At 55.0% G+C, this 20,666-nt stretch overlaps 2 protein-coding genes across 2 annotated transcripts in view; both read left to right on the forward strand.

Moving 5' to 3' along the window:
* The first annotated feature begins 1,374 nt into the window (after window positions 1-1,374).
* LOC141726677 (splicing factor, arginine/serine-rich 19-like) lies at window positions 1,375-20,666 on the forward strand. The gene is made up of 7 exons (XM_074531646.1): window positions 1,375-1,506; window positions 5,035-5,080; window positions 6,134-6,206; window positions 8,058-8,113; window positions 9,946-10,070; window positions 13,295-16,494; window positions 20,594-20,666. Exons 1-6 carry the CDS (start codon window positions 1,375-1,377, stop codon window positions 16,100-16,102), a joined length of 3,240 nt encoding a protein of 1,079 aa, XP_074387747.1. The 3' UTR covers window positions 16,103-16,494; window positions 20,594-20,666.
* Window positions 18,031-20,666, forward strand: part of MYBPC2 (myosin binding protein C2) — a 98,079-nt gene continuing 95,443 nt past the window's right edge. The window contains exons 1-3 of the mRNA XM_074531647.1: window positions 18,031-18,105; window positions 18,229-18,265; window positions 20,594-20,646. Of these exons, the coding sequence (XP_074387748.1) occupies window positions 18,031-18,105; window positions 18,229-18,265; window positions 20,594-20,646 (165 nt within the window). The remainder of the gene's footprint in view (window positions 18,106-18,228; window positions 18,266-20,593; window positions 20,647-20,666) is intronic.

Raw genomic sequence — 20,666 nt, forward strand, 5'->3', positions numbered from 1 at the left:
AATAGGAACTGGGATGGGATTGGAAGTTTGGGACAGGGAGGAGAATTTTAGGATTGGGATTTTGGGGTGGGAATTGAGAATTTTGGGGTAAAAATGGAATATTTTTGGGTGGGAATTGAGGATTTTTGGGATAAAAGTGAGGATTTTGGGGTAGAAATTGAGGATTTTGGGGTAAAAATGAGGAACAAAGGTGGGGATTTAGGGTGGGGATTAGTACAAGGAGGAGAATTTTAAGGCAAAAATTGAGATTTTTGAGACAGAAAAAAGGAGAATTTAGACTGGGAAAAATTTGGAAATTAGACCAGAGGGAGAAATTGGGGTACAAAATCCAATTTTGGGGTGCCAACCCCCAATTTTGGGGTACAAAATCCCAATTTTGGGTACCAACCCCCAATTTTGGGGTGCAAAATCCCAATTTTGGGTACAAAATCTCAATTTTGGGTTACAAAATCCAATTTTGGGGTGCCAACCCCCAATTTTGGGGTACAAAATCCAATTTTGGGTTACAAAATCCAATTTTGGGGTGCCAACCCCCAATTTTGGGTACAAAATCCAATTTTGGGGTACAAAATCTCAATTTTGGGGTACAAAAATCCCATTTTTGGAGTACAAAATCCAATTTTGGGGTACAAAATCCCAATTTTGGGGTGCCAACCCCCAATTTTGGGTACAAAATCCCAATTTTGGGGTGCCAACCCCCAATTTTGGGGTACAAAATCCCAATTTTGGGGTACAAAATCCAATTTTGGGGTACCAACCCCCAATTTTGGGGTACAAAATCCCAATTTTGGGGTACTAACCCTCAATTTTGGGGTACAAAAATCCCATTTTTGGAGTACAAAATCCAATTTTGGGGTACAAAATCCAATTTTGGGGTGCCAACCCCCAATTCTGGGGTACAAAATCCCAATTTTGGGGTGCCAACCCCCAATTTTGGGGTACAAAATTCCAATTTTGGGGTACAAAATTCCAATTTTGGGGTACAAAATCCAATTTTGGGGTACAAAATCCCAATTTTGGGGTACCAACCCCCAGTTTTGGGGTACAAAATCCCAATTTTGGGGTGCCAACCCCCAATTTTGGGGTACAAAATCCCAATTTTGGGTACAAAATCCCAATTTTGGGGTACCAAACCCCAATTCTGGGGTACAAAATCCCAATTTTGGGGTACCAAACCCCAATTCTGGGGTACAAAATCCCAATTTTGGGGTACAAAATCCCAATTTGGGGTACAAAATCCCAATTTTGGGGTGCCAAACCCCAATTCTGGGGTACAAAATCCCAATTTTGGGGTACAAAATCCCAATTTGGGGTACAAAATCCCAATTTTGGGGTACAAAATTCCCTTTTTCCCATTGCAGGAGATCCGTGCCCATGGAGGAGGAGGAGAAGCCCCCGCGGGGGGGGGAGGACCCGGCGGGGCCGGGCGAGGACGGGGGGGGAGGGGCGGCCGGGGGAGCCCCCCCCGAACAGGAGGGGAGCCTGGGAGGAGGCCAGGGGCTGCTGGTGAGACTGGGAGGGACTGGGATGGACTGGGGTATACTGGGATATACTGGGATATACTGGGATGGACTGGGAGGGACTGGGATGGACTGGGAATGGGCCTGGGAGGCGGCCAGGGGCTGCTGGTGAGACTGGGAGGGACTGGGATATACTGGGGTATACTGGGATGGACTGGGAGGGACTGGGAATGGGCCTGGGAGGAGGCCAGGGGCTGCTGGTGAGACTGGGAGGGACTGGGATATACTGGGATATACTGGGAATGGGCTGGGATATACTGGGATATACTGGGGGGAGCCTGGGAGGCGGCCAGGGGCTGCTGGTGAGACTGGGAGGGACTGGGAATGGGCTGGGATATACTGGGAGGGACTGGGAGGGACTGGGATGGACTGGGAATGGGCCTGGGAGGCGGCCAGGGGCTGCTGGTGAGACTGGGAGGGACTGGGAATGGGCTGGGATATACTGGGAGGGACTGGGATGGACTGGGAGGGGATTGGGAATGGGCCTGGGAGGCGGCCAGGGGCTGCTGGTGAGACTGGGAGGGACTGGGATATACTGGGAGGGACTGGAATATACTGGGATGGACTGGGAATGGGCTGGGATATACTGGGAATGGGCTGGGATATACTGGGAATGGACTGGGATATACTGGGATATACTGGGAATGGACTGGGATGGACTGGGAGGGACTGGGATATACTGGGATGGACTGGGAGGGACTGGGAATGGGCCTGGGAGGAGGCCAAGGGCTGCTGGTGAGACTGGGAGGGACTGGGATATACTGGGATGGACTGGGAGGGATTGGGAGGGAACTGGGAATGGGCTGGGAGGAACTGGGAATGGACTGGGAGGGACTGGGAATGGGCCTGGGAGGAGGCCAGGGGCTGCTGGTGAGACTGGGAGGGACTGGGATATACTGGGAGGGACTGGGATGGACTGGGAATGGACTGGGATATACTGGGAATGGACTGGGATATACTGGGAGGGACTGGGAATGGGCCTGGGAGGAGGCCAAGGGCTGCTGGTGAGACTGGGAGGCACTGGGATGGACTGGGATGTACTGGGAATGGACTGGGATATACTGGGATGTACTGGGAATGGGCTGGGATGGACTGGGAGGGACTGGGATATACTGGGATGGACTGGGAATGGGCCTGGGAGGGACTGGGAATGGGCTGGGATGGACTGGGAATGGGCTGGGGGGAGCCTGAGGGGCAGCCAGGGGCTGCTGGTGAGACTGGGATGGACTGGGATGGGCTGGGGATGGACTGGGATGGACTGGGATATACTGGGAATGGGCTGGGATGGACTGGGATGGACTGGGAATGGGCCTGGGAGGAGGCCAAGGGCTGCTGGTGAGACTGGGAGGGACTGGGATATACTGGGAGGGACTGGGATGGACTGGGATGGACTGGGATATACTGGGATGGACTGGGAGGGACTGGGATCTACTGGGATATACTGGGATGGACTGGGATCTACTGGGATGGGCTGGGATGGACTGGGAATGGGCCTGGGAGGCGGCCAGGGGCTGCTGGTGAGACTGGGAGGGACTGGGATGGACTGGGAATGGGCTGGAGGGACTGGGATATACTGGGATGGACTGGAATGGGAATGGGCCTGGGAGGAGGCCAAGGGCTGCTGGTGAGACTGGGAGGGACTGGGATATACTGGGAGGGACTGGGAATGGGCTGGGAGGGACTGGGATATACTGGGAATGGGCTGGGATATACTGGGAGGGACTGGGATATACTGGGGTATACTGGGATGGACTGGGAGGCGGCCAGGGGCTGCTGGTGAGACTGGGGGGCACTGGGATGTACTGGGAGGGACTGGGAATGGGCTGGGATGGACTGGGAATGGGCTGGGGGGAGCCTGGGAGGAGGCCAGGGGCTGCTGGTGAGACTGGGAGGCACTGGGATATACTGGGAATGGACTGGGATATACTGGGAATGGACTGGGATATACTGGGATATACTGGGAATGGACTGGGATATACTGGGAATGGACTGGGATATACTGGGAGGGACTGGGAATGGACTGGGATGTACTGGGAATGGGCTGGGATGGGCTGAGATGTACTGGGAATGGGCTGGGATGTACTGGGATGGACTGGGAATGGGCCTGGGAGGAGGCCAGGGGCTGCTGGTGAGACTGGGAGGGACTGGGAGTGGGCTGGGAATGGGCTGGGATGGACTGGGATATACTGGGTTATACCGGGATGGACTGGGATGTACTGGGATATACTGGGATGGACTGGGATATACTGGGAATGGGCTGGGATGTATTGGGAGGGGATTGGGGGGGACTGGGAGGGACTGGGATATACTGGGGTATACTGGGATATACTGGGAGGGGATTGGGAATGGGCTGGGGGGCCTAGTGGTGAGACTGGGATATACTGGGATATACTGGGAACGGGCTGGGGGGAGCCTGAGGGGCGGCCGGGGGCTGCTGGTGAGACTGGAAGCAACTGGGATGTACTGGGATGGACTGGGAGGGGATTGGGAGGGAACCGGGGGGACTGGGCGGGATTGGTGGTGAGACTGGGGGCAACTGGGAGGGACTGGGGGGTACTGGGAGGGACTGGGATATACTGGGAGGGAGACTGGGGGGGACTGGGATATACTGGGATATACTGGTGGGGGACTGGTGAGACTGGGAGGGGAATGGGATAAACTGGGAGTGACTGGGAGGGAGACTGGGGGGCTACTGGTGAAACTGGGAGAGACTGGGACGGGAATGGGAGGGAGTGGGAGCCAAACTGGGAATACTGGGAGGGGAATGGGAGCCAAACTGGGAATACTGGGAAGGACTGGGAGGGACTGGGAATGGGCTGGGGGGAAGATTGGGGGGCTACTGGAGGGACTGGGACAAACTGGGAGGGGACTGGAGGGAATTGGGATATACTGGGAGGGGAATGGGTTATACTGGGATATACTGGGATATACTGGGAGGGGAATGGGTTATACTGGGATATACTGGGAGGGGAATGGGTTATACTGGGATATACTGGGAGGGACTGGGAGGGGAATGGGTTATACTGGGATATACTGGGAGGGAGACTGGGGGGACTGGGATAAATTGGAATGGACTGGGAGGCACTGGGGGGCTGCTGGTGAGACTGGGAGGGGAACTGGGGGTTTTGGGGGTTTCTGGGGGGGTTTGGGGTATTTTTGGGATGGTTTTAGGCTATTTTTGAGCTATTTTTGGGGTGATTTGGGGTATTTTTGGGGTGAATTGGGGTTTTTTGGGGTGATTTGGGGTATTTTGGGGGGTTTTTTTTTAGGTGATTGGGGGTTTTTTTGGTTTTCTTTTGGAGTGATTTGGGGTATTTTTGGGCTGTTTTGGGGGTATTTTGGGGTATTTTTGGGGTGAATTGTGATATTTTGGGGGTATTTTAGGGGTGACTTGGGCTATTTTTGGGGTATTTTTGGGGTGATCTGGGTATTTTGGGGTTTTTGGGTTATTTTTGGGGATATTTTGGGGTATTTTGGCCCCCCCCTGAGGCCGTTGCTGTCCCCTCCCCCACAGAAGGCCCTGCAGCGCCTGGTGAGCGGCGCCCTCAGCTGGGGACAAGGTGAGGGGGGGCACGGGGTCACCTGGGGTCACCTGGGGTCACCTGGGGGGGGACACGGGGTCACCTGGGGTCACCTGGGGGGGTTCAGTGTCCCCAGTGTCATCTGGGGTCACCTGGGGGGAGCACGGGGTCACCTGGGGTCACCTGGGGGGCGACACGGGGTCACCTGAGGGTGTCCGTTGTCACTTGGGGGGTTCATTGTCACCTGGGGGGGGTCCCCAGTATCACCTGGGGAGGGTCCTGATGTCACTTGCGAGGGTCCTGGTGTCACCTGGGGACAAGGTGAGGGGGGGCAGTGTCACCTGGGGGTGTCCCCAGTGTCACCTGGGGGGATGTGGTGTCATCTGGACCATTCCCAGTGTCACCTGAGGGGAGGGGTGGTGTCACTTGATGTCCCCTGGGGGGATTCTGGTGTCCCCTGAGGGGTCCCAGTGTCCCCAATGTCCCCTGGGTGTCCCCAGTGTCACCTGGGGATGTCCCGGTGTCTCAGGTGTCCCCTGGGTGTCCCCATTGTCCCCTGGGTGTCCCCATTGTCCCCATTTTCCCCTGGGGGTGTCCCGGTGTCTCATGTGTCCCCAATGTCCCCGATGTCCCCTGGGTGTCCCCATTGTCCCCAATGTCCCCATTGTCCCCAATGTCCCCTGGGTGTCCCCGATGTCCCCTGGGTGTCCCCAATGTCCCCTGGGTGTCCCCATTGTCCCCTGGGTGTCCCCAATGTCCCTTGAGTGTCCCCTGGGTGTCCCCTGGGTGTCCCCAATGTCCTCTGGGTGTCCCCATTGTCCCCTGGGTGTCCCCTGGGTGTCCCCGATGTCCCCTGGGTGTCCCCATTGTCCCCTGGGTGTCCCCAATGTCCCCTGTGTGTCCCCTGGGTGTCCCCATTGTCCCCTGGGTGTCCCCTGGGTGTCCCCGATGTCCCCTGGGTGTCCCCAATGTCCCCTGGGTGTCCCCTGTGTGTCCCCAATGTCCCCAATGTCCTCATTGTCCCCAATGTCCCCAATGTCCCCAATGTCCTCATTGTCCCCAATGTCCCCAATGTCCCCTGTGTGTCCCCAGAGCCCCCCCTGAAGCCCCCCCGGCAGCGCTGGTGTTGGGGACCCCGGCCTGAGGGCGGCCCGGTGAGTGACCAGTGCAAACCAGTGCAAACCAGTTCAGACCAGTTCAGCATCCCAGTCCCTCCCAGTCCCATCCTAATCCCCTCCCAGTCCCTCCCAGTATATTCCAGTATATCCCAGTGCCCCCCCCCCAGTCCTTGCCAGTATAACCCAGTTCCATCCCAGTCCATCCCAGTCACTCCGAGTTCATCCCAGGCCCTCCCAGTATATCCCAGTTTATTTCCCAGTCCATCCCAATATATCCCAGTATATCCCAGTATATCCCAGTGCCCCCCAATCCCCTCCCAGTTTATCCCAGTTTATTTCCCAGTCCCCCCCACTCCCTCCCAGTCCATCCCAGTATATCCCAGTCTCCTCCCAGTTCAGCCCAGTCACTCCAAGTTCATCCCAGTCCCTCCCAGTATATCCCAATTTTTATTCCAGTTTATTTCCCAGTCCATCCCATTTCCTCCCAGTCCCAGTATATCTCAGTTTATTTCCGAGTATATCCCAATATATCCCAGTATTTCCCAGTATATCCCAGTTTATTTCCCAGTATATCCCAGTCCCTCCCAGTATATCCCAGTATATATTTCCCAGTATATCCCAGTATATCCCAGTTTATTTCCCAGTCCTTCCCAGTATATCCCAGTTTATATCCCAGTATATCCCAGTATATTCCAGTCCCTCCCATTATATCCCAGTTTATTTCCCAGTATATCCCGGTTTATTTCCCAGTATATCCCAGTATATCCTAGTTTATTTTCCAGTATATTTCCCAGTATATCCTGGTTTATTTCCCAGTATATCCCAGTATATCCTGGTTTATTTCCAGTATATCCCAGTCCATCCCAGTTTATTTCCCAGTATATCCCAGTATATCCCGGTTTATTTCCCAGTATATCCCAGTCCATCCCAGTTTATTTCCCAGTATATCCCAGTTTATTTCCCAGTATATCCCAGTCCATCCCAGTTTATTTCCCAGTATATCCCAGTATATCCCAGTTTATTTCCCAGTATTTCCCAGTTTATCCCAGTATATCCCAGTATATTCCAGTCCCTCCCAGTATATCCCAGTATATCCCAGTATATCCCAGTCTATCCCAGTATTTCCCAGTTTATTTCTCAGTTTATATCCCAGTATATCCCAGTATATCCCAGTTTATTTCCCAGTATATCCCAGTTTATATCCCAGTTTATTTCCCAGTATATCCCAGTTTATTTCCCAGTATATCCTGGTTTATTTCCCAGTATATCCCAGTCCATCCCAGTTTATTTCCCAGTTTATTTCCCAGTATATCCCAGTATATCCCAGTTTATTTCCCAGTATATCCCAGTCCATCCCAGTATTTCCCAGTATATCCCAGTTTATTTCCCAGTTTATTTCCCAGTATATCCAGTTTATTTCCCAGTATATCCCAGTATATCCCAGTCCATCCCAGTTTATATCCCAGTTTATTTCCCAGTATATCCCGGTATATCCCAGTTTATTTCCCAGTATATCCCAGTTTATTTCCCGGTATATCCCAGTATATCCCAGTTTATCCCGGTTTATTTCCCAGTATATCCCAGTTTATTTCCCAGTTTATTTCCCAGTATATCCCAGTTTATTTCCCAGTATATCCCAGTTTATTTCCCAGTATATCCCAGTCCATCCCAGTTTATTTCCCAGTTTATTTCCCAGTATATCCCAGTATATCCCAGTTTATTTCCCAGTATATCCCAGTATATCCCAGTCCCTCCCAGTTCATCCCATTTCCTCCCAGTCCATCCCAGTTTATTTCCCAGTCCATCCCAGTATATCCCAGTCCATCCCAGTATATCCCAGTCCATCCCAGTATATCCCAGTCCCTCCCAGTCTGTGCTGACCCCGATTTCCCCCCCAGGTTTGGGAGCCCATGGGGGGCCCGGGGGGGGCCCTGGAGCAGCTGCAGCTCAGCAGGTGAGGGGGGACCCCAAAAATGGGGAGGGGACCCCAAAAATGGGGAGGGGACCCCAAAAATTGGGGGATCCAACAGTGGAGGGGGAACCCCAAAAATGGGGGTCCCAAAATGTGGGTGGGGGGGACACCCCAGAAATTGGGAGGGGGACCCCAAAATTTGAGGGGAGAACCCAAATAATTGGGGGGGATCCCAAAAAATTGGGGGATCCAAAAAAAATGGGAGGGACCCCAAAAACTGAGGGGGGGGAACATCCCAAAAATGGGGGGATCCCAAAAATTGGGGGGTGGGACCCCAAAAAATGTCAGGGGGATCCAAAAATGGGAGGATCCAAAAATGGGGGGGATCAAAAAATTGGGGGGGGAGGGTGGGGGGGTCCCAAAAATGGAGAGGGACCCCAAAAGTGCCGGGTTTCATTTTTGGGGTTCAGGGAACTCCCCAAACCCCAGGGGCTCTTTCGGGGATTCTGGGGGGGCATTGGGGCCCCTTTTTGGGGTTCAGGGCTCCATTTTTGGGTTCATTTCGCCATTTTTGGGCTCCATTTTTGGCTCCATTTTTGGGGTTCAAGGCTCCATTTTTGGGGTTCAGGGGGGTTTTTGGGGTCCATGGCTCCATTTTTGGGGTCCATGGCTCCATTTTTGGGGTTCAGGGGGGTTTTTGGGGTCCATGGCTCCATTTTTGGGGTCCATGGCTCCATTTTTGGGGTTCAGGGGGGTTTTTGGGGTCCATGGTTCCATTTTTGTGGTTCAGGGCTCCATTTTGGGGTCCATTTTTGGGGTTCATTTCTCCATTTTTGGGGTTCATGGTTCCATTTTGGGCTCCATTTTTGGGATTCAAGGGGGTTTTTGGGTTCCATTTTTGGGGTCCATAGTTCCATTTTTGGGGTCCATAGTTCCATTTTTGGGGTTCATTTCTCCATTTTTGTCTCCATTTCTCCGTTTTTGGGGTTCATTTCTCCATTTTTGGGCTCCATGGCTCCATTTTGGGCTCAATTTTTGGGCTCCAGGGTTCCATTTTTGGGCTCCATTTTTGGGCTCCATTTTTGGGGTCTATTTTGGGGTTCATGGTTCCATTTTGGGCACCATTTTTGGGGTCCCTGGCTCCATTTTGGGCTCCATTTTTGTCTCCATTTCTCCATTTTGGGTCCATTTCTCCATTTTTGGGCTCCCTGTCTCCATTTTTGGGGTCCCATTTTTGGGGTTCATTTCTCCATTTTTTGTCCATTTCTCCATTTTTGGTGTTCATTTCTCCATTTTTGGACTCCATGGCTCCATTTTGGGCTCCATTTTTGGGCTCCAGGGTTCCATTTTTGGGGTCCCTGGCTCCATTTTGTGTCCATTTCTCCATTTTTTTTGTGTCCATTTCTCCATTTTTGGGGTTCATTTCTCCATTTTTGTCTCAATTTCTCCATTTTTGGGGTTCATTTCTCCATTTTTGGGCTCCATGGTTCCATTTTTGGGTTCATTTCTCCATTTTTGGGGTTCATTTCTCCATTTTTGGGCTCCATTTTTGGGGTCTATTTTGGGGTTCATGGTTCCATTTTGGGCACCATTTTTGGGGTCCCTGGCTCCATTTTGGGCTCCATTTTGGGTCCATTTCTCCATTTTTGTCTCCATTTCTCGGGTTCATCTCTCCATTTTTGGGGTCCATTTCTCCATTTTCTTTGTCCATTTCTCCATTTTTGGGTCCATTTCTCCATTTTTGTCTCCATTTTGTCTCCATTCTCCTTTTGTCTCCATTTCTCGGTTCATTTCTCCATTTTTTGTGCTCAGTTTCTCCATTTTTGCTCCCTTTTTGCTCCATCTCTCCCATTTTTTCCCCCCCCCGTTCCCAGCGAGGCGCCCCCGGACGAGGAGCTCGAGTTGGTGGCCGAGGTTCGCGTGGCCCCGGGGGGGGCGGGGCTGGCGGCGGCCTCGGGGCTCCTGCGCAGGGAGCGGCCCTGGAGCGCCCCCAAAGCAGGTGCGGGGTTTGGGGGGATTTTTGGGATTTTTAAAGTGGATTTTGGGGGGAATTTGAGGGGATTTTGGGGGGATTTTAGGGGGATTTTTGGGGGAATTTTTGGGGGAATTTTTGGGGGATTTTTGGGGGATTTTTGGGGGCTTTTAGGGCCTTTGGGGGATTTTTGCAGGGATTTTTGGGATTTTGGGGGGGATTTTTGGGGAGATTTTTGGGGTGATTTGGGTGGGTTTTGGGGGGATTTTTGGGGGATTTTTTGAATGGATTTTGAGGGGATTTGAGGGGTTTGGGTGGCCGAGGTTTGCATGGCCGATGTGGGGCAGCCTTGAGGCTCCTGCGCAGGGAGCGGCCCTGGAGCGCCCCCAAAGCAGGTGCGGGATTTTAGGGGGGAATCTGGGGGATTTAAGGGGATTTTTCGGATTTTTTAAGTGGATTTTGGGGGGAATTTGAGGGGATTTTGGGGGGATTTTAGGGGGATTTTTGGGGGAATTTTTGGGGGATTTTTGGGGGATTTTTGGGGGGATTTTTGGGGGCTTTTAGGGCCTTTGGGGGGATTTTTGCAGGGATTTTTGGGGGATTTTTGAGGGATTTTTGGGGTGATTTGGGTGGGTTTTGGGGGCATTTGAGGGGATTTTTGGGGGGATTTTTGAGGGATTTTTGGGGTGATTTGGGTGGCCGAGGTTTGCATGGCTGATCTTGGGGAGCTCGGGGCTCCTGCGCAGGGAGCGGCCCTGGAGCGCCCCCAAAGCAGGTGCGGGGAAATTTGGGGGGGTTTTTCGGGTTTTTTAAGTGGATTTTGGGGGGAATTTGAGGGGATTTTGGGGGGGATATTTGGAGATTTTTGGGGAATTTTTTTGGGATTTTTGGGGGGATTTTTGGGGGATTTTTGGGGGCTTTTAGGGCCTTTGGGGGGATTTTTGCAGGGATTTTGGGGGGATTTTGGGGGGATTTTTGGGTGCATTTGATGGGATTTTTGGGGTGATTTTGGGGGGATTTTGGGGGGATTTGGGTGGGATTTTTGGGGTGATTTGGGTGGGATTTTTGGGGTGATTTGGGTGGCCGAGGTTTGCATGGCTGATCTTGGGGGCCTCGGGGCTCCTGCGCCGGGAGCGGCCCTGGAGCGCCCCCAAAGCAGGTGCGGGATTTCGGGGGGTTTTGGGGGGATTTTTCGGATTTTTTAAGTGGATTTTGGGGGGAATTTGAGGGGATTTTGGGGGGATTTTAGGGGGTGATTTGGGGGGAATTTTGGGGGGATTTTTGGGGGATTTTCAGGGGATTTTTGGGGTGATTTGGGTGGGTTTTGGGGGGATTTTGGGGGAATTTTGAGGTGATTTTTGGAGGATTTGGGAGAATTTTGGGAGGATTTGGATGGATTTTGGGGGTGATTTTAGGGGGTTTGAAGATGTATGGGGAGATTTGGGCAGATTTTGGGGAGATTCTGGGGGTATTTGGGTGATTTTGGGGCTTTTGGAGGGATTGTTGAGGGATTTTTGGGGTGATTTGGGTGGGTTTTGGGGGGGATTTGAGGGGATTTTGGGGAGATTTTGAGGGATTTTGGGGTCCTGGATGGATTCTGGGGGGATTTTGGGGTGATTTGGGTGGGTTTTGGGGGGATTTAAGGGGATTTTTGGAGGATTTGGGGTGATTTTGGGAGGGATTTGGGGGGGTTGAAGAGGTTTGGGGGTATTTGGGTGATTTTGGGGAGATTTGGGGGGATTTGGGGGGATGAGGTTCATTTGGCAGAAATGGGGGATTTAGGGTGGAAATGGGAATTTAGGCTGGAAATGGGGAATTTAGATAGAAATGGGGATTTTAGGCTGGAAATGGGGAATTTAGATAGAAATGGGGTTTTTTGGCTGGAAATGTGGAATTTAAGCAGAAATGGGATTTTTTGGCTGGAAATGGACAATTTAGGCTGGAAATGTGGAATTTAAGCAGAAATGGGATTTTTTGGCTGGAAATGTGAACTTTTGACTGGAAATGTGGGATTTAAGATAGAAATGGGGATTTTTGGCTGGAAATGTGGAATTTCAGATAGAAATGGGATTTTTTGGCTGGAAATGGGGAATTTAGATAGAAATGGGGTTTTTTGGCTGGAAATGTGGAATTTTGGCTGGAAATGTGGGATTTAAGCAGAAATGGGTTTTTTGGCTGGAAATGTGGGATTTAGATAGAAATGGGGATTTTTGGCTGGAAATGGGGAATTTAGATAGAAATGGGGAATTTAAGATAGAAACTGGGTTTTTTAGCTGGAAATGGGGAATTTAAGCAGAAATGGGTTTTTTTGGCTGGAAATGTGGAATTTTGGCTGGAAATGTGGGATTTAAGCAAAATGGGTTTTTTTTGGCTGGAAATGGGGAATTTAAGCAGAAATGGGTTTTTTTGGCTGGAAATGGGGAATTTAGATAGAAATGGGTTTTTTGGCTGGAAATGGGGAATTTAAGCAGAAATGGGATTTTTTGGCTGGAAATGTGGGATTTAGATAGAAATGGGTTTTTTGGCTGGAAATGGGGAGTTTAGATAGAAATGGGATTTTTTGGCTGGAAATGTGGGATTTAAGCAGAAATGGGATTTTTTTGGCCGGAAGTGTGGAATTTTGACTGGAAATGTGGGATTTAGATAGAAATGGGGATTTTTGGCTGGAAATGGGGAATTTAAGCAGAAATGGGATTTTTTGGCTGGAAATGTGGGATTTAGATAGAAATGGGTTTTTTGGCTGGAAATGGGGAGTTTAGATAGAAATGGGATTTTTTGGCTGGAAATGTGGGATTTAAGCAGAAATGGGATTTTTTTGGCCGGAAGTGTGGAATTTTGACTGGAAATGTGGGATTTAGATAGAAATGGGGATTTTTGGCTGGAAATGGGGAATTTAAGCAGAAATGGGTTTTTTTGGCTGGAAATGTGGGATTTAGATAGAAATGGGATTTTTTGGCTGGAAATGGGGAATTTCAGATAGAAATGGGGAATTTAGATAGAAATGGGGATTTTTGGCTGGAAATGGGGAATTTAAGCAGAAATGGGTTTTTTTGGCTGGAAATGGACAATTTAGGCTGGAAATGTGGAATTTAAGCAGAAATTTTTTTTTTGGCTGGAAATGTGGGATTTAGATAGAAATGGGATTTTTTGGCTGGAAATGGGGAATTTTAGCAGAAATTTGCTATTTTTTGCTGACACCTTCCTTTCCCCCCCCCCCCCTCTCTCTTCCCCCCCCTCCCCCCCCCCCCCAGGCCGCCCCCCCCGCCCCTCCCCCCGCCGCTGGCGCGCGCCCGGGGGTCCCCCCGCCCCCCCCGGCCCCCCCGCCGGGACCCCCCCGGCCCCGCCCCTCCCCCACCGGACCCGCCGCGCCCCTCCCCCCACGCCGGGCCGGCCCCGCCGCCCCCGCGGGCCCCGAGCGGCCGCTCCGGGCGGGGGGGGGCCCGGCGGGACCCCCGGGGCAGCCCCAGCCCCCCCCCCAACAACAGCAGCAGCCGCCCCCTGCCCAGAGCCGCACCCACCCCCCCGAAAAGGCCGACTCTTCCTCCTCATCATCATCCTCCTCCTCCTCGTCCTCTTCTTCCTCCTCCCGCTCTTCCTCCTCGTCCGCCTCCTCTTCCTCGGGCCCCCCCCCCGCCGCCGGGCCCGGCTCGGCCCGGCCCCGCTCGCCCTCCCTGGATATTTATGATCCTTTCCACCCCACCGACGAGGAGAACCCGGCGCTGGGGGCAGCAGGAGGAGGAGGAGGAGGAGGAGGAGGAGGAGGAGGAGGAGCAGCCCCGGATTTTGGTTACGGCAGCGGCGCCGCCTCCTCTTCCTCGCCGGGCAAAGAGGCCGAAGGGCGGCAGGACCAGAAGTACGACCCCTTCGACCCCACGGGCTCCAACCCCAGCTCGTCGCGCAGCAGCCCCAGCCCCGAGGAGGAGGAGGAGGAGGAGGAGGAAGAGGAGGAGGAGGAGGAGGAGGAAGAGGAGGAGGAGGATGAGGAGGAGGAGGAAGAGGAGGAGGAGGAAGAGGCGGCGGCGCTGCTGCTGCCGGACGTCTCGCACAGCATCAGCCGCATCTCGGAGACCTTGGCCGGCATCTACGACGACAACAGCCTGAGCCAGGACTTCGAGAAGGACCCGGAGCCGCCCAAAACGCCTCCCAACCCCGCCGGCGCCGACTCCACCCTGCCCGAGGAGGAGGATGAGGATGAGGACGAGGAGGAGGAGGACGAGGAGGAGCGCGAGGAAGGCTCCGAGCCGCGCCGCGCCCCGCCCGAGCCGCGCCGCCGCGTCTTCGTGGTGGACGTGGGCGGCAAAGGGCGCGCCGAGAGCGAGGCGCACCCCAAGCTGGACGGGAAGCTCTCCTTGGAGGTGGTGACGCCCGGCAACCCCAAAGCGCCCCAAAACCCAACGGCGGCGGCGGCGGCGGCACCGCCACAACCCCGCGGTGCCACCCCGAAACCGGGCCGGCACCGCGGGCGCCGCGAGTGGGGCCCGGCCGGCGACTCGGAGATCGAGGAGGGCGAGATCGTGCAGCCGGAGGAGGAGCGCTTCAGCCCGCTCAGGGTTTTCCGCGCCGCCGCCGGAGGTGGAGCTGGAGGCGCTGGAGGAGCCGCCAACGCCGGCGCCGCTCGAGGCCGCGCTCCGGAGCCGCGGGCGCCGCGTCTGCCCGAGGGCGGCGACGATTTCCTGTCGCTCCACGCCGATTCCGACGAGGAAGCCGATTTCGGTGCCGAGTCCCAACCGGACCCGCGTTGGAAAAGCGGCACCGGCAGCGGCGGCGGCGGCGGCTCCGATCTGAGGAGGAAAATCCTCAGCCAGCGCCGGCTCCGCGCTCCGCCCTCACCGCGTTCGCCGTCGGCCGCGTCCAGGAAGAAACCCAAGCGCTCCCGCGAACGCGGCGGCTCCGGCGGCGCCTGGGCGGGCACCAAGAAAGCTCCGGAGCCGGCGCCCAAATCCAAGGAGCGGCACCGGCGCCGGGGGTCGCGCTCGCGGTCGCGCCGGCGCTCGTGGTCGCGGCGCTCGCGCTCGCGGGAGAAGCGGCGGCGGCGGCGCTCGGGCAGCTCCGGGCGCTCGCGGCACAAGGACAACAAACACCGCGGCGAGAAGAAGAAGAAGAAGCAGCGCTCGAGGTCCCGGGAGCGCCGCGGGTCGCGGAGAGGGGACGGCGGCGACGCGAAGGCGGCGGAGAAGGGCGAGGCGTCGCGGCGGCGCGTGGTGCCGCCCTCGGTGCAGGAGCTGAACGATTCCGACCTGTTCGCCATCAAACGAACCATCACGGTGAGCCGGCGCGCCGCCACGCCCGAGCCCAAGCGCGAGGTGCTCTACGATTCCGAAGGGCTGAGCTTCGAGGGGTTCTCGGACCGCGAGCACGCCGAGTTCCCGGCGAGGAAAACCGAGGTGAGAGCGGCGGCGGCGGAAACGGGGAAAAAGGAGAAGGAGAGAAAACGGAGCCGCCCCGAGGAGAGGCCGACGGGGAGGGAGAAATACAAGAAAAAATTCAAGGATTACGCCGAGCCCGCCGCGGCCGAGAGCGGGAAAAGCAAAGAGAAGCAACGGGAGAAAAGCAGGAAGGGCAAAACGGGCGGAGGCCACAAGGAGGGCGCGGAGGCGGCGGCGGCGCCCAAAGCACCCACGGCGCTGCCCAGGAAGGTGAAGCTGCAGTCCAAGGTGTCGGTGCTGATCCGCGAGGGCGTCAGCTCCACCACCAGCACCGCCGGCGCCGCCAAGGACGGCGGAGGAGGCAGCAACGCCGGCATCGGCGTGAAATTCGCCCGCGACGCCGAGAGCCGCGCGGCGTTCCTGAAAGCCGAGGAAAAAGCGGAAAAAGCCGCGCCCAAAAACGACGGCGGGCAAGGCCGAGAACCCGTGAAACCCCGCAAGGTGAAACCGCCCAAGGGCAAGGGCGGCGTGAAGAAAGTCAAGGTCAAAGCCAAGGGCGAGGCGAGGAAGAAGAGGAAGGCCAAGGTGAAGAGCGGCGGAGCGCTGAAGAAATCCAAGGCCGACAGCCAAAGCGCCGCCACCCCCCCCGCTCCGTTTGCCCCCCAAACCCGAGCCCGCCTGGTCGGGCTCTGAAAAATCCACGGGGGGAACCCCAAAACCGCCGAGCCCCCCATCCCCGGCCGCCCCGGTCACCCCCAAACCCACCACGGGCACCGCGGGCGCTGCGGCCGAGCGGGAGCTGACGCCGGACTCGCAGACCGTGGACAGCAGCTGCAAAACCCCCGACGTGTCCTTCCTGCCCGAGGAGGGCGCCGGGGCAGCGCCCCCGGGGCTGGGCACCGACGGGACGGGCCCGGGGGGGGACGCGCCCGGAGGGGAGCCCGAGGCCGACAGCCGGAGCGAGGGCAAGGACGAGCCGGGCAGGGCGGCGGCGGCGGCGGCAACGGCGGGGACGGGGACGGGAACAGCGGGGCCATGGAGCCTGCAGGGCGGCGTGGACTGCGCCACCAGCGGCGTGCTGGCACGTACGTGGTGATTTTGGGGGGTCCCCAAGTTTTTTGGGGTGTATTGATGTTTTTTTGGGATTTTTTTGGGGGTTTTTTTGGAGTTTTTTTGGGGGTTTGGGTGGGTTTTTGAGGGGGTTTTTGGGGCCATGGAGCCTGCAGGGCGGCGTGGACTGCGCCACCAGCGGCGTGCTGGCACGTACGTGGCACTTTGGGGGGTCCTGGTGGGTTTTGGGGGTGTTTTGGGGTGTATTGATGTTTTTGGGGGTTTTTTTGGCGTTTTTGGGGGGTTTTGAGGTGGTTTTGGGGTTTTTTTGGGGTTTTTTTGGAGTTTTTTTGGGGTGGTTTTGATGGTTTTTGGGGTTTTTGAGGGGGTTTTTGGGGGCCATGGAGCCTGCAGGGTGGCGTGGGCTGCGCCACCAGTGACGTGCTGGCACGTACGTGGCACTATTGGGGGGTCCTGGTGGGTTTTGGGGTGTATTGATGTTTTTTTGGGTTTTTTTGGAGTTTTTTGGGGTGGTTTTGATGTTTTTTGGGGGGTATTTGAGGGGTTTTTGGGGCCATGGAGCCTGCAGGGCGGCGTGGACTGCGCCACCAGCGACGTGCTGGCACGTACGTGGCACTTTTGGGGGGTCCTGGTGGGTTTTGGGGTGTATTGATGGTTTTTTGGGGTTTTTTTTGAGGGATTTTTGGGGGGTTTTGAGGTGGTTTTAGGGTGGTTTTGATGGTTTTTGGGGAGTTTTTGAGGGGGTTTTTGGGGGCCATGGAGCCTGCAGGGCGGCCTGGGCTGCACCACCAGCGGCGTGCTGGCACCCAGGTCACGGTTTTTGGGGTGTCCTGGTGGTTTTGGGGGGGTTTTTTGGGGTGTATTGATGGTTTTTTGGGCGGGTTTTGGGGGTCCACAAGTTTTTGGGGGGTTTTGGGGTGGTTTTAGGGTGGTTTTGATGGTTTTTGGGGGGTTTTTGAGGGGGTTTTGGGGCCATGGAGCCTGCAGGGCAGCGTGGGCTGCGCCACCAGCGGTGTGCTGGCACGTACGTGGTGATTTTGGGGGGGTCCTGGTGGGTTTTGGGGGGGTTTTGGGGTGTATTGATTTTTTTGGGTTTTTTTGGGGGGTTTTTGAGGGGCTTTTGGGGGCCATGGAGCCTGCAGGGTGACCTGGGCTGCGCCACCAGCGGCGTGCTGGCACCTAGGTGGCACTTTTGGGGGGTTCCCCAAGTTTTTAGAGTGGTTTTGGGGTGTATTGATGGTTTTTTGGGGTTTTTTTGGAGTTTTTTTGGGGTGGTTTTGATGTTTTTTGGGGTTTTTGAGGGGGTTTTTTGGGGCCATGGAGCCTGCAGGGCGGCGTGGGCTGCGCCACCAGCGGTGTGCTGGCACGTACGTGGCACTATTGGGGGGGTCCTGGTGGGTTTTGGGGAGTTTTTGGGGTGTATTGGTGGTTTTTTGGGGGTTTTTTTGGAGTTTTTTTGGGGGTTTTTTTGAGTTTTTTTGGGTTTTTTTTGGAGTTTTTTTGGGGTGGTTTTGATGGTTTTTGGGGTTTTTGAGGGGGTTTTTGGGGCCATGGAGCCTGCAGGGCGGCGTGGGCTGCGCCACCAGCGGCGTGCTGGCACGTACGTGGCACTTTGGGGGGTCCTGGTGGGTTTTGGGGGTGTTTTGGGGTGTATTGATGTTTTTTTGGGTTTTTTTTGAGGGATTTTTGGGGGATTTTGAGGTGGTTTTGATGGTTTTGAGGGGTTTTTGGGGGCATTGAGCCTGCAGGGCGGCCTGGGCTACGCCACCAGCGGCGTGCTGGCACGTACGTGGCACTTTGGGGGGGTCCTGGTAGATTTTGGGGGGGTTTTGGGGTGTATTGGTGGTTTTTTGGGTTTTTTTTGGAGTTTTTTTGGGGTGGTTTTGATGGTTTTTGGGGTTTTTGAGGGGTTTTTGGGGGGTTTTTGTGGGAGTTTTGGGGCCATGGAGCCTGCAGGGCGGCGTGGGCTGCACCACCAGCGGCGTGCTGGCACGTACGTGGCACTTTGGGGGGATTCCCCAAGTTTTTTGGGGTGTTTTGAGGTGGTTTTGGGATTTTTTTTGGGGGGTTTTTTTGAGTTTTTTTGGGGTTTTTGGGGGGTTTTGAGGGGGGTTTTGGGGGCCATGGAGCCTGCAGGGCGGCGTGGACTGCGCCACCAGCGGCGTGCTGGCACGTACGTGGCACTTTTGGGGGGTCCTGGTGGGTTTTGGGGTGTATTGATGTTTTTTTGGGTTTTTTTGGGGGGATTTTTGGGGGGTTTTGAGGTGGTTTTGAGGGTTTTTTTGAGGGGTTTTTGAGGGGGTTTTTGGGGCCATGGAGCCTGCAGGGCAGCGTGGGCTGCGCCACCAGCGACGTGCTGGCACCTAGGTGGCACTTTTGGGGGGTCCACAAGTTTTTAGGGGGGTTTTGGGGTGTATTGATGTTTTTTTGGGTTTTTTTGGGGGTTTTTTTTTGTGGTTTTTTGGGGTTTTTGGGGGGTTTTTGAGGGGGTTTTTGGGGCCATGGAGCCTCCAGGGCGGCCTGGGCTGTGCCACCAGTGGTGTGCTGGCACCTAGGTCACGGTTTTTGGGGTGTCCTGGTGGTTTTGGGGGGTCCCCAAGTTTTTAGAGGGGTTTTGGAATGTATTGATGTTTTTTGGGGTTTTTTTGGAGTTTTTTTTGTGGTTTTTGGGGGGTTTTTGAGGGGTTTTTTGGGGGTTTTTGGGGGGTTTTTGGGGTTTTTGAGGGGTTTTGGGGCCATGGAGCCTGCAGGGCGGCCTGGGCTGCGCCACCAGCGGCGTGCTGGCACGTACGTGGCACTTTTGGGGGGTTTTGGGGGGTCCCCAAGTTTTTAGGGGGTTTTTGGGGAGTCCCCAAGTTTTTAGGGGGGTTTTGGGGAGTCTTGGGGTGTATTGATTTTTTTGGGGTTTTTGGGGGGTTTTGAGGGGGTTTTTTGGGGGGCATTGAGCCTGCAGGGCAGCGTGGGCTGCGCCACCAGCGGCGTGCTGGCACCTAGGTGGCACTTTTGGGGGGGTCCCCAAGTTTCTAGAGGGGTTTTTGGGGTGTATTGATGTTTTTTTAGGGTTTTTTTGGAGTTTTTTTGGGGTGGTTTTGATGGTTTTTGGGGTTTTTGAGGGGTTTTTGGGGCCATGGAGCCTGCAGGGCGGCGTGGGCTGCGCCACCAGCGGCGTGTTGGCACACAGGTGGCACTTTTGGGGGGTTCCCCAAGTTTTTAGAGTGGTTTTGGGGTGTATTGGTGGTTTTTTGGGGTTTTTTTGGAGTTTTTTTGGGGTGGTTTTGATGGTTTTTGGGTTTTTGAGGGGTTTTTGGGGCCATGGAGCCTGCAGGGCAGCGTGGGCTGCGCCACCAGCGGCGTGCTGGCACCTAGGTCACGGTTTTTGGGGTGTCCTGGTGGTTTTGGGGGGATTTTGGGGGTGTCCCGATCGTTCTAAGGGGTTTTTGGGGGGTTTTGGTGTTTTTTTGGGGGGTTTTTGGGGTGTCCGAATGTTTTTGGGGGGTTGTGCTGGCACGTAGGTGACTTTTTTGGGGACATTTTTGAGGATGTTTTTGGGGACATTTTTGGTGACATTTTGGGGTGTCCCTTGGGGTTTAATTGGAGTGGTTTTGGGATGTTGTGGTGGCACATGGGTGACATTTTTGGGGACAATTTTGGGGACATTTTTTGGGATGTTCTGTTGGCCCATTGGTGACATTTTTGGGGACATTTTTGGGATGTCCTCCCAGGGGTTACTGGGCTGTTTTTGGGGGGTTGTGGTGGCACACGGGTGACATTTTTGGGGACATTTTTGGGGACGTCTTAGGGGAGGTTTTTGGGGGGTTGTGTTGGCAGGTAGGTGACACTTTTTGGTGGCATTTTTGGGGACAGTTTTGGGGACAGTTTTGGGGCATTGTGGTGACATTTTTGGGGACATTTTTGGGGACATTTTTGGATGTCCTCCCAGGGGTTACTGGGCTGTTTTTGGGGTGTTGTGGTGGCACACAGGTGACATTTTTGGGGACATTTTTGGGGACGTTTTTGGGGAGGTTTTTGGGGGGTTGTGTTGGCAGGTAGGTGACGCTTTTTGGTGACATTTTTGGGGACATTTTTGTCTGTTTTGGTGTCCCCTCCCGGCAGTGACGGCGCTGCTGTTCAAGATGGAGGAGGCCAACCTGGCCAGCAGGGCCAAGGCACAGGAGCTGATCCAGGA

Source organism: Zonotrichia albicollis, chromosome 38 (genome assembly GCF_047830755.1).
Source record: "Zonotrichia albicollis isolate bZonAlb1 chromosome 38, bZonAlb1.hap1, whole genome shotgun sequence".
Classification (NCBI taxonomy): Eukaryota; Metazoa; Chordata; class Aves; order Passeriformes; family Passerellidae; genus Zonotrichia; species Zonotrichia albicollis.

What these genes read in the sequence shown, in the direction of transcription:
- LOC141726677 (XM_074531646.1), top strand. Translation starts at nt 1,375, where the DNA reads ATGGAGGAGGAGGAGAAGCCCCCGCGGGGGGGGGAGGACCCGGCGGGG. An exon ending in CGCCCTCAGCTGGGGACAAG is followed by an intron (nt 5,081 to 6,133) that starts GTGAGGGGGGGC and finishes GTGTGTCCCCAG; the next exon opens with AGCCCCCCCTGAAGCCCCCC. An exon ending in CTGGAGCGCCCCCAAAGCAG is followed by an intron (nt 10,071 to 13,294) that starts GTGCGGGGTTTG and finishes CCCCCCCCCCAG; the next exon opens with GCCGCCCCCCCCGCCCCTCC.